General features: G+C 43.9%; 1 protein-coding gene across 1 annotated transcript in view; it reads left to right on the top strand.

Moving 5' to 3' along the window:
* The first annotated feature begins 417 nt into the window (after positions 1 to 417).
* Positions 418 to 12670, top strand: part of ehbp1 (EH domain binding protein 1) — a 126658-nt gene continuing 114405 nt past the window's right edge. The window contains exon 1 of the mRNA XM_079229598.1: positions 418 to 544. Within this exon, the coding sequence (XP_079085724.1) occupies positions 441 to 544 (104 nt within the window). The 5' untranslated portion in view covers positions 418 to 440. The remainder of the gene's footprint in view (positions 545 to 12670) is intronic.

The following is a 12670-nucleotide window of genomic DNA, read 5'->3' as shown; positions in this document are numbered from 1 at the left end:
TTTTAGCATCTTGCACGAGAAGCATCTCTGCAGGACCGTTAACGTGGAGAGTTAGACATCTTGCGTACTTGACTGCATTTTTCCCTTTTTATTTTGCAGGAGGATCACCAGATGGAGATATTATATTAATACCAAGTGGATTACTAATCGTGCCTTTCAAGAAAATATCATGTCACATCTCCACTGCTGCAGAGATTCCACGTGCTCGCATTTGGATTTATCCGGCAGTTTTTAAAGACCAGCAGCCACAACTTGGATGTGCAAGACTTATCATATTTTTCTTTTTTGCTTCCGGGTGAAACAATAATTATGTGTCAGCACGGGTCGGATGTGCTCCGATTCCTATAAACACTAAGCAGGGGAATTCGTGCAAAAAAGAAAAGCCCCAAAGAAGAGAAGTCCAGGACGGGATAGGTACGCGGATTCTACCCAAAAGAAACATGGCCTCTGTGTGGAAGAGACTGCAACGTGTGGGGAAGCATGCGTCTAAATTCCAGTTCGTGGCTTCATATCAGGAGCTGATGGTGGAATGCACGAAGAAATGGTGAGTTGTTTTTTTTTTTGTTTGGGGGGGGGGGGATAACACTCAGCCACAGAGGTGTCATTTAAGCCCCATGAAAAGTGTGTGTGTGTGCAGGAATGCAGATCTCGTTCTTGGTGGCCATAATTCTCTCTCACACACACACACACACTCTCACACACACACACGCTCAATCTCCTTGGTGTGCAGGCATGTCTGCATGCTGGGAGGGGCCCGGCTTCCTTGTAAAATTGCTATGTGTTTTTTTTTTTTTTTTTCTCTCTTCTCATGCGCTGATGTAGAATTTGTTTGGTTTGAGTCACCCAAAAAAAAAAGAGGAGGATGGCAGGGCAGAAAGATTTCCCTTCCTTCAAAAGCCGAAGGGCTGGGTTCAAGCTTTCCTGAAAATGTCCTTGAGCAAACCACTAAACGCCGACCAGCTCTAGGGATGCTGCTGCTGCCGGGAATCTGAGCTTGACTTCTGATCCCACTGGAAGTAGATACGAGAGAAACCGTTCTTAACGGATGATGTCTAGAAGGCTAAAACATTACAGGAGCTTAGTTGTCATTCTGTTGAAAATACGACCCGTGAAAAGTCAGTCTTGTCAGCTTCACTGCAGCACAGTTCTCTCTCTATCCTCCACAAAAAAAACAAGTATTGCATAAGTCAACAATCATACGCGTCGGTGTTTCCCACAGGATTCTGTGAGACTTATGTGGACCTTCCCCGGACTCTCTAGGGGGGATCTGGAGGCCGGCATTTTAAAGTTAATTTCATCAATCTGCTGCTCTTTGAGAGCTTAATCAAGGGGTTAAATATGTGAAGACCCTTGTGCTCTTGGAGAGGTCGCATGATGACACTGAGCTTGCCAAGTTGAATCCCACCGGGCTGCTGTACGGACCCCACCCTTTTGAGTGTAAAAATAGATTTGGTTCATTATAAAACTCACAGTGTGGCAAGTATTTCATTAAACACATTGAATATAATGTCTCTAATCTACACAGAAGGAGTAGCATCTTGTCCCACGGCTTCAACCTCTAAAAGTACATCTCAAAGATATATCCTGTTGTGAAAGAATGAATGACATGCACTGACTGAGTTTCGGGGAGAAAGATGGACGTGTGCTGGAGCCTGCAGGTCATGTGTCCTGTAACGAGGGGAGAGCAGAGACTTGTAAAACAGAGACGTAGCCTGCAGACGTGGATTCTCAAGCGGCGTGCCGTAGGCGTGACTAACGCAGCCCCGCGGAGCTCAGACCTGGGACAGATGTTAACGTGTTGGAGAAAGGAATGAGAAAAATGTACATCTCTTTCCCCAGAGCCAAGGGGTGGGTGGGCTGGGCTCACTGTTGGAAATATGCTTTGTTTTTCTCAATCTGAGCAGATCTCTTTCATGCTGTTTAAAGGAAGGAATATGTATTTGTTGTTTTCGTAATTTAGCCCTCGTCTAACTGTGTGATAAAGACGTACAATCTAAATTGAGCAGGTCTCAGTTTTTGTTCGTCAAGTAAAAAGTCATTTCAGCTGCCCCTTGACGGTGTGTGACGCTACCACGCTTCTTAAATCTCAGCTTCACAGCATAAAAGTGTATTTGAACAACCTCCGACACAAACAGTGTCTTCCTTCACCGCCTCAGGGTCTCTTGCTCTTCTTTGATGGTGTGTATGTGTGCACGTCTGGCTCGTAGTGTGTGTGTGTGTGTGTGTGCTGTGTGCTTTCTGCCTTCCTTGGACTTCATCAGTACGGTATGTTATTGTTGCAGTGGAAACTTTCCATCTACGCAGACTGGAAACAGTCCCCAGAAGCTCAACTGGATCTCAAAATGAAGCCTTTCAGAAGTGATTTTCTTTTTTCCTTCATTTCTGGCTTCAGTTGCAGGAAGAGAACACTTACTGCACGTGTGCCCATACATATGGATGTGGGTGCTTTGAATGTACGTTTAAAGCATTTTTGCACACTTGGCTGACACTTAAAGGCTCAGTTGAATAATCTCTGAAGTCTAGATAATTTAGGGCGCTTCAAACAATCGGTAGATAAGAAGTTCATGGGTCTGTCTTGCTGTGTGTGTGGTTAAATAAATACTCGCTCAGAAGTAGTTCACACGATGGGGTTTCCTACCACGTTGGAAATTAAACAGCTGGGGTGAAAAGTTGGGCATCATTTAGAAAGGTGTTGAACGAAATCGTTTAAATATGGGGGTTAATCGTGCACTTTTTCAGAGTCTCCCCTGGAGGTTCGGTGTGATAAGTCACTCGACTCCTCTGGGGTGGAGTGAGCTTGCATGAGCGTTCACATCCAGCTTTAATACATGTTTGGGTGCTTAAATCTTCCTAAATTGTCTCCGGTTAGCGTGGCCTCTCTAGACTTGACTCCAGATGGGACCTTTTCCCCCCAACATCCTAAGTAGTAAAGATGAGTTGTAGATTATTGACCTGCCAGGTTACATGGTGCATCATAATTGATTTTGGTTATTTGTGCAAACCCCCCATAGCACAAAGAGCCTTTTTTAAAGAGGAGACAGAAGGCTGGAGCATCTGGGAATATCACTTGCAGATGGAAGATGATGGAAATGTAAGAGCCCTGAATCAATGCTAAAAGCCTGTTGCTGCCCTTATCAGTGACTAGGTGAGCTTGTTGAATTAGTGACGCTGTCAGAGTGAGAGTTTTCTGTCTACTAGCACATCAATGATTTCACCACGTCACAGAGGTTTCATCCCCACGTTTTCTTTTTCTACAAGCTTAAGATCTTTTTTTATTTCCATCCGTGAGATGGAAGAGAAGTAATGACAGACCAGCAGCGTAGGATTGGGGGTGTCCTATCCTACATCTATATATAATATATGTTGTATATATTATTTTTGTTCTCTTTCTGTTGCTGTAGCTGACTCCTGTGTCGAGCAGAGAGGGTTAGCATTCCTCTCACACGCACAACTCCAGACTCCAGAATCAATTCAGACCAAAGCATTAAAACATTAATGAGTTTCAGTGTTTGTGTTTGCCGGTGAAACGAAGCACCATTAACGGCGTTGCAGCACGGCCCTCTTTTGATACCTGATGCATCAAAAGAGGGCCTTTCATCTGTCGCAGATAATTATGATCATGCAGGTCAGAGTGAGAAATCAACCGCCTCCCTTTTGCACATAAGTAGCCATCTTTAAATGTATAGTTTGACCTCTATTGAACTGGATAAACTCGGTGACGTTTGTTCTATCGATGCTCAAATGTGGGCCGTCCATCGCAAGATAAAACTTGGGTAAAACTCTGCAGCGCTGATCAAAAATAAACCGATTATTCTGTTACTGCATGGCCGATTTCTCGCCTCAGAAGCACATTTTTTATGTACTGGTCCGCTGTAAAATGAGAACGTTTGTGACCCGCTCGCCATGTTGAAAATAGTTGTCAGAACCAAGCCACGCCCACCTTCCGTTTTTGTGAATCTCCACCATTTCACATCCGTATTTCACTGTCTTTGTGATTCTACACTCTGTTTAATTGACTCATGTAGATGCATATGCTTGCATCACTTATTTCTCTGATATTTGCTGATGTGTAGTTCTTTTCCTCTACGTTTGACCGACTCATTAACAGAGATATCAGTGTATAGATTGGATTAGATTAGAAAACTTTATTAATCCCCCAGTGGGGAAACTCATTTGTCACCAAGTCATACAGACTACAACAGACTCATACAGACTACAACAGACAAAGTTCACAGTGCACAGCAGACAAGAAACGCATTACAAAGAACAAACACCAGAAAATGCCATATGAAACAAGACATCAGAAAGATGCTAAATCTAAAAAACACAACTAAATGTGTTCATTAAAAAAATCAAGCAATCAACGAGAGGATGATAACAGGAAAGTTCAATATCAGATGATAAATAACTGATTGAAAAGACGAGTTATAATGTCAGGTCATAATGTGGATTTAATCTGTTGTAATAGAATATTTTTAGGCTTTGCTTTTAAGGCCGCAGGTTTGAGATTAATGACCTTATGCCGCTTTGTTTATCTCTGACTACGGGTCATTGGGTACACAAAGAAATAGCTGAGCAAATATCCCGCTTGTCTTTCTGTATATTAAGTCGGTTTCACCATCAACATAGGCTGAAAAACTAATTATTTTTCCACACGCACAGCTGTCCAGGCTCACAGAAACTAATATAATGTTTCATTAAGGCTTAAGTAAATATTATAGATGTGACGCTGGTGTGATGGAGCAGTGCAAGGTCTGCCTGCTTTAGTGCTTTAATATCTGACTCTTATCGGACACTTCATCAAGCTGGCTCTTGAATGCACCGCACGGCTTGCTCTTAAATGCACCGCACGACGTGCTCTCGAATGCACCGCACGGCTTGCTCTTGAATGCACCGCACGGCTTGTGGTATTTGATCAGATTAATTGGGTCGCGTACAGTTCAGTCTTCTCGTGGCCAATCAATGTCAAAACTCCAAACCTGGTCTGAAAAGGACCGGCCATGTTTGTTACGCGAGGATCAAAGTTCATTAGTCAGTCAGAAGTGTACATGCCGATTGTGAGGGGGGGGGTGGGGGGGGGGGTTTCAACCCCTGCAGCTTGTTAGATCATACCCTCAAAGGATTGTATCCTGTGTGAAACCTTTTCTGTTCTCGGCCCGGTTCAGTTCTTTGTTGTCATGCTGTGCTTTGCTATATTATGTTGACTGGGCACATATCGTGATGTCTAGAAATGTATAAGCTTGTAGCCAGAGAGTTGTTGGTTCAAACCCTCAATACGTGGAGCAAGTGAGGCCCACTTTTCTGTTCCTCAGCTGCTGTCATAGGGTTGCAACCCCCACAGCGAGAGGTGTGAACTTAAAGCATGAATGCTCTTAGTATCCCCCCCCCCCCGAGGCTGGCGCTCTGCAACAAGAATGCGTTGCTAGTCGACCTGTCTGATGAAATGGAGTCCGAGAACATCGTCAAAACCCAACGAGTGTCACTGCCGCTGAGAAAACGTGTCGACACGTGTGGCGAGGACACGAGAGGAGTGCGCTGGAGACGACACGGTATTGATTACATGGTAATTCTATCGGCTGCAGGCGAGCGTGAATAATCAAGACCACTGTCCTCAATACTGCACGACTAGACGGGGACGCTGGACGTCTTCATATCAATCAAGGACTGAGCAGAACCCCTGAAGGCACGCACACACACACACACACACACACACACACACACACACACACACACACACACACACACACACTAGTCATTTCATAGGATTTAGAAATCCTGAACACACACACACTCTCGTTCTCACCAGACTCGAGCAGTTTTACACTTCTCTGCAAGGTGTTGGAAAAGCAATAATGCTTTCATTCACTTTGTGAGTAGAACAATTTATGAGAATCTCCCACGCCAAACACAAATGTCCTTCTTGATTTATGAGCTGTAAAATTATTATATACTAAAAGTTACTATGTTTTAGTGTCCACTGATGAGATAAAATATGAAGCAGCGGCTGATTAGCTCTCGCTCTTCGGAGGCAAACCATTAAATTAGCAAAATAAAGGACAAAGATGAAACCTATATTCAGCCAATAGAACATATATTCGTGCGGTTGCCCAACTCTATTACGTTTACTTTAACCAGCATGATCCCATCAACGTGTCTCATAATCTCAACTGTTGCTTGACGTATAAAAAGTGTTTCAGAGACGAGTACAGTCCTCGAGTGCCCGCCTGTCAGTTGAGTAACGCTTCAGTGGAAGTGACCGGCGCGTGTCAGGCTGCGACATGTTGTCTTTCCGTGGAACATGTGTGTCTTCATGGCAGGCGTCCACGCCGTCTCTGCCAGAGAAAACGTCTCTCCTGCCAACTGGGTCTGACGTGGCTCTCCGTTCTGCTCGCGTTCAAAGAGCCTCGACTCATTCCGGAGTACGAGTTTGGCAGCGGGAGGCGGTTTCACTGCCAGCTCGTAGCGCGCGCCGCAGTCGGTTCTGTTTTTGGATGAAACTACACAATTTTGAGTTCATCATTGGCTTTTGAGGAAATTAATAGCGTAATTGTTTACAGCTTTTTTTTTGGGGGGGGGGGGGGGGTTCTCAAAATGTTTCAGTGTCGCTCACTGGTTTGTCTTTGTTTGCTCATCTTTTTTGGAAAACCAAACTGGTGCTGGGAAAAAGCCAAAACGAGTGTTTTCATAGTTGATGCATGAGTTGCTTCACATTATGTGCTTGCTCATCACTTCCTTAATTATAGCATTTGCAGCTAATTTAACTCTCGCAGCTCCTGATTTGATTCTGTTTTTGTGCCCCAAGCCGACTGCTCTCATCTAAAGAAGCTCTCGCACATCAGCAATGCTTCTCTTCGTCTTTCTCTGTACCACTCTTATCTCCCCTCCTTCTCTTCCTTTATTACTTGATCTCTCTCTTCTCTACTCCTCCCCCTCTCGCCTCTTTCTCTCTCTCCAAATGTCACTTTAACTGCTTTGCGGCAGAATCCGCCCAAATGTAGTTGTTCTGCGCTGCAATTACGGATACTAATGGGCACACTCACACAGAGGCATGACACATTGCAGGGTTGTGAAGAAGTCAATGGGGTGTTAAATGTGATAAAAACTGTGCTTGTGTGTCTGTCTCTACTGCTGTCAGGCAGAGAAACACATGGCCCTGGAGACTGCTCATCATTTATCACAGAGCGGTTGCCGCAGCATCTGCAGGCTGATAAATGTGTTGTGTTTTGTGTGTCAGGATGGCGACGCAAACGCCACTAGTGTTCTGGTGTTACTTTTTTTTTTTTAAATTGAAGTTGGTTCACATGCAATTCATAATGTGCAACCTCCGGTTATGCCGAGTGAAGGCGACGCTGGAGTGTCTTAAAACGTTGCATTCTCTCTACTGACCACCAGGGAGCGACTCCTGTGGTTGTATAGAAGTCTATATAAATGACTCTTGATGTATTCCCTCAGTAAACATTGTAAACATGAGTTTGTCTCAATCTCTAGTTTCAAGTCTTCTTCAATACAGCATGATGTTCATTTAGTGAATTATGGTCATTTAGAGTCAAACAGACCATAAAGCAGGGGATGCTTTAGGGCGGGGCTACAAGGTGATTGACAGGTCGCTGCCAGAGACGTATAAGGCGTCTGTCACTCTTCCTCAGTCCAGATATGCTCGCTTGCTTTCATCAAAGCTACGTCCATTTCTTATACAAGTCTACATGTGCAACCTGCTGTCTCTTGTAGTAAAAGAAGAAACGTTTCCTCCCCCACTTTCTCTGTGAAGCAAAGATGTCGTCTCTGCAGGCCATTAAATCCTCTGTCTTTATTGTACCTGCCCTCTGGACTAATGGAACATTTAGTAGCTCCTGATTGATCGTGCTGTCGTCACAGTGGCGCTGATGGACCTTTCTGTAGAACCGGAGTGTAATCCTTCTGCAGACAATGCATGCCCTACATTATTTCATTCAGCTCCTTCTGCAGACGATCCCACCCGCAATCTTTAGGTCACATGACGCTGCTGGCTCAAATATACAGAAACAAGCTTGTGTTGAATAATAAATGTGTTTGGTCTGTCAGATGAGTAATTAACATATCGCTGAAGCGATCGCCTCCTGCTGTCGGGCACATGATGGTTGTGACTCCCTTTGGGCTGTTAGCGAGCTGCTATAGGGATAGCTGTTGTTGTTGTTAAGGGAGGGGAGACTTTTATCTTATTTACCCGCTGAAAGGCAGCTTCCTCTGCTCCCAAACCCGTGATCTGACTGATTCCTCCTGCGCTTGATGATCTCCCTTAGGCGTTCCCTGTGCTATCTTGTTTTGAAGTAAGGTGTATGTTGACGTTATTTAGTCACGTTGAGTCCAAAGAAATAATCATCCTGAAAGTGAATTTTCTGAATTGCATAGTTTAACGTTGACCATCGGTATGAACGGTATGAAATAACTGTCGTTATCGGCTCATATTCAGTTAAAAGGAGATCGGCGTTCATACTTTTCTAGCCGCTGTTTCTGATGACGCCAACTTTTGATCAACATCCATGTTGACGTTGATAAGAGGAGAGCTAGTAATGCTGGCAGCACCGCTAACGTACAGAGGCTCCACTCGGGTACATTATGATGCGTTCAGGCTCCATTTAGTCAAAATGAGTACTGGGCGACGGAAAATAATGTGTTCAAATGTTGAATCTGTTTGAAAGAGGTGTTTTCACAGCAATCACACTAACTGTGAGCAGCGAAAACTACTAATGCAGCAATTGTTTTAGTAATACATTACAATCTTTTATTTCCTTATCATGTGAATTGTCTGTTTTAATGAAAAGAAAAACTCACAATAGAAGACTATGACAAAGTAAGAGGATCACTTTTAAAACTTTTGATGGTTTAAACTGACTTGGATTATTTTTGCGTGGCTATAACAAAACAACTGCATCTGGATCATCAATGATAGGAACTTGACATCGGGGGATATCTAAAAATTATATTTGCGCCCCTTTTTCTCCCTTTTGTGCTGATCAGATCCATGATGCGATCCCAAACGTGAGTTCCCTCGTGTTTAGGGATGCCGGTAGAAGCCAAATCTTCCTGGTTTGTTTCTCATGAGGTAAACAGTGGAACGACAAAAGGAAATGCATTGCTTTGAGTTTGTCCTCTCAGATCTTCATCGTCTCTATTCTCCCAGACACACAGTTGATGTGGACTCCCCCACTTCTGCAGAATAATCTAGTGATAAGGAAGGAATGAAAGCGCTTTGGAGATGAGCCAGTAAGCTAAAGCAACAAGATGCATACCATTCCCAATGTGTGTGCTCTCTCTGGTACCATCTACAAGGGTCTCAATGCAACTCGTCCTTTTAAGAAAACTTTGTTAACGTCTCAAAGATAACATGCAGCGGACTTGAAACCAGGCTGTGTACTGAATGCAAAATACAGCTGCTTCAGACGGTCTTCACATCTTCACTGGGAATAACAGTCTGGAGCGAATGTCCCAATTCACACCCAACCAGTTAGCTTTTCTTTTTGTTCACTTCAGATACTGTATTAGTGCTAACTAGTGTTTTTCTTTTATTAAAAGAGTGATATGACGGATCTGAATCCAACTGGGCATTGAAGTCTTCACATGTGGCAATAAAGCGTAGAGGAGAAAGGTCATGTTTGGGGAAAGAAATGATCAATAGTAATGGTCAGACTTTGATCTAATAAAGCTCATGCTCGTGACCTTTTTGGAATGTTTGGATCCAGGAAAATATAACATATCATTTACAGAAAGCTCATTACTAAAGCTTGGTAAAGGGATGTAATTATGATTTCACAACATTTCACAGTGACTGCGTATCAAACAGACACGATCACTCCTGACTGAAGTGTCTGGTGTTAGTGTGTTCAACGTTTACGGCGTGTCATTGACCCAACCAGCGTCTGATTGCCACACACACACACACACACACACACACACACACACACACACACACACACTCTCACACTCAGGTCCTTGACCTCTACTCACAGAACATTCAGTGGAGACCAGAAGAACTCAGTGACACACACACTTCTGATGTTGTTACGAGCTTAAAATTAATATATTTCTTACAATGGATTCAAAAGTTTTTAAATGACTGAAATAAAACTTCTCAAACTGCTTCCACAACCTAATCCAACCGTCCTGGTTTCAACAAAATACGGCCAAAGCTTCGGCTAAAACGAGAGCGATGGTATGACTTATTGAATAACATGAATAAAACTGACGAATGCGAGACAAAGCAACAGATGGATCGGAACTTCAGAGGCAAAAACAGTTCATAGACATAAATCCAGACGCCAACAAATTGTTAAAACGGATGCAAATTTGTGACCGAGTTTTTGCCTTTTTTGTGGGGAAAAATGAAAGAAATCATGCGATGAGAACGTTCAGATGCAAGAAAGGAAATCAGCAGCAGCTGCCCCGCTCTCGCTTCCTCGCTTCCCTTTCTCACTTCCCACTTTCACGTCCTCTTGTCGCTGCCTTTGCTGAATCAGGACTTGACAAGTAGGTCAGTAAAAAGAATGAATAAAACCCTCAACATTTATTTTGCTAAGCTTCTTCATGATGGGTCTTCAGACCCAGAGATGGCTTGTCAACGTGTGAGATTTCCTCCTCTTTGTCCGCTGGTGAGGTGTAAGTGTCTGTAGTTGTAGTTGGTAGTCTTTTTCTTCCGTTTAGTTTCCAGATCTTTTAAGTGTAACTATGTTACTGTATATAGTCCTTTTAGACAGCCCTACATCACTCATATCCATCCATGATGCATGCTGTCAGTATTCAACATGAGGGTGTGCAGCGTTGGACTGGATGCATAATGTATAAATGGTAGCTACTCCCCGTGCAGGGAGGCAGTCTGGTGCATTGCACGTCGGCGTGTTCGTATGTGTTGCAGCAGAGCGTGTGTTTTAGTATGCGCTGCAGGCTGGGATGTCTCGTCTCTCAGCCGCTGTACTACGACACAAACGCACCTATGTCCTCTCTCCTGATGTCTGGATGACGGAGACACAAAGTGCTTCCATTCACTCATCCTGCAAGCACAAAGTGCTTTATTAGACACCTATGATGGTGATCTTCCCTTCTGTTGGAGAAATGCTGGCATGTGTTCTCTCATATTTATATTGCCGTCCACAGGGGTTGGGGAATATAACTAATATTTATTGCGATCGTGACTTTGGCTTCCCTCAATTAAATGAACATAATTTAAAGCGCTGCCTGGTTCATAGAAAACTCGGCTGCAGATAAAATCAAGCGCTCCAAAAAAAAAAAACAGCCAGCCACCAGCGGGGTGATTTAGATGTTTTGGCTTCCCTTTTTGGGCACCGTCTGGCCGCTGCATGCCAACTCTGTCCGGCACACGTTGGCAGGCTGTTGATTACTTTCCTAAAAGTTGTGGCTGCAGTCCATAGGAGAATGGTAATAATAATAATGCGGTGGAGCAGAACATGCACTGACTTCAGGTGAAGAACTTTTATTTCAGTCTTTTTAGATGCAAAGATGCACTGGGTCTTATTTTGACGCAAACATAATTCGGATGAGAAAGCAGTGCGGTTTATTTAAATTGGAGTTGCAATACATTTTTTTTAATTGTGGCGCCGTGCCAGCCACATTCATTGCAATTGTTTTTTTAAAGTTTTCGTTTTGTTTTTCTATGTCACAAGCCTTGTTTGTTCCCTGGGATTCTTCAGACTGGATGGGCTGGGCTGCTGCCAGGTGGAATATTGCTAGAAATATGGCAGCAATGTGAGGTTATTAATTTGGAAAAGGATTCAGGCATTTGAAAATGGTAATTAAAATTAAGTGGACAGCTTTCTCTTGCCAAAAGCTGCGAAAGTCAATATTGTGCTATTAAAAACGCATGATACTTCATCACTGTGTGTGTGTGTGTGTCATAACAATCTGTTTGCATAAGTGTGTGACGCTGTCTGGGTGCCGTCATATCGAATGTGAATTGGTTCCTTCCTCTTCCTCTTGCCTACAGGAACGATTGGGCAACATCCTGTCGCACCCTGGATTTCCATTATGCAGGCAGACCCACACAGAGCCTGGAGTGATCACCACCACCACGCTTAAGCTGCCAAACTCTTCTATCTGATGAGCAAGCTTCATGATTATGTCTGATTTCATTGCATATCATCCCGGAAGAGCGTTTGTAAAAAAAAAAAACACACCTTTTCAGAGTGTCTTCCTTCTGATGGAACAGATTCTCTTTGTTTTAACCCCAGCAGCTCCGCAGTCAGCCACCGCCGTGCTGACGTAGCCTCGCGCTGCAGAGCGCTAAGCAGCGCCGCGACTGAGCCGACACACTGAAGAACTGCAGCCACCGCCGCACACACAGCTAGACCACATGCGTGTAACACACACACATGTAACACACACACACCCCCGAAAGAACATTCAAGCAGCGTTGAGCCGATTGGAGAAAATGTAGTCGTGGAAATGCCGCTAAAGCCAGACAGTAGGGTTATCCAATTCAAAGCAATATGCAGCATTACAAACAAATACATGGCAGTTAAAGCTGTCTGTGACATGAACTTGAAACACTCTTTAGTCAGTGCAGGTTCTGAAGGAACGCTAAAGTGTCTTTGAGGGAAACGTTGAACACCTACCTGCTCCCTAATCGCAGGTTCCTCTGGAGGAGAGCTGCAGCTAAATGTCTTTAAATGTAGGAGAGTGT

This window comes from Taurulus bubalis (assembly GCF_910589615.1).
Source record: "Taurulus bubalis genome assembly, chromosome: 14".
NCBI classification, from domain to species: Eukaryota; Metazoa; Chordata; class Actinopteri; order Perciformes; family Cottidae; genus Taurulus; species Taurulus bubalis.
This window is presented reverse-complemented; position numbering and strand designations above follow the sequence as displayed.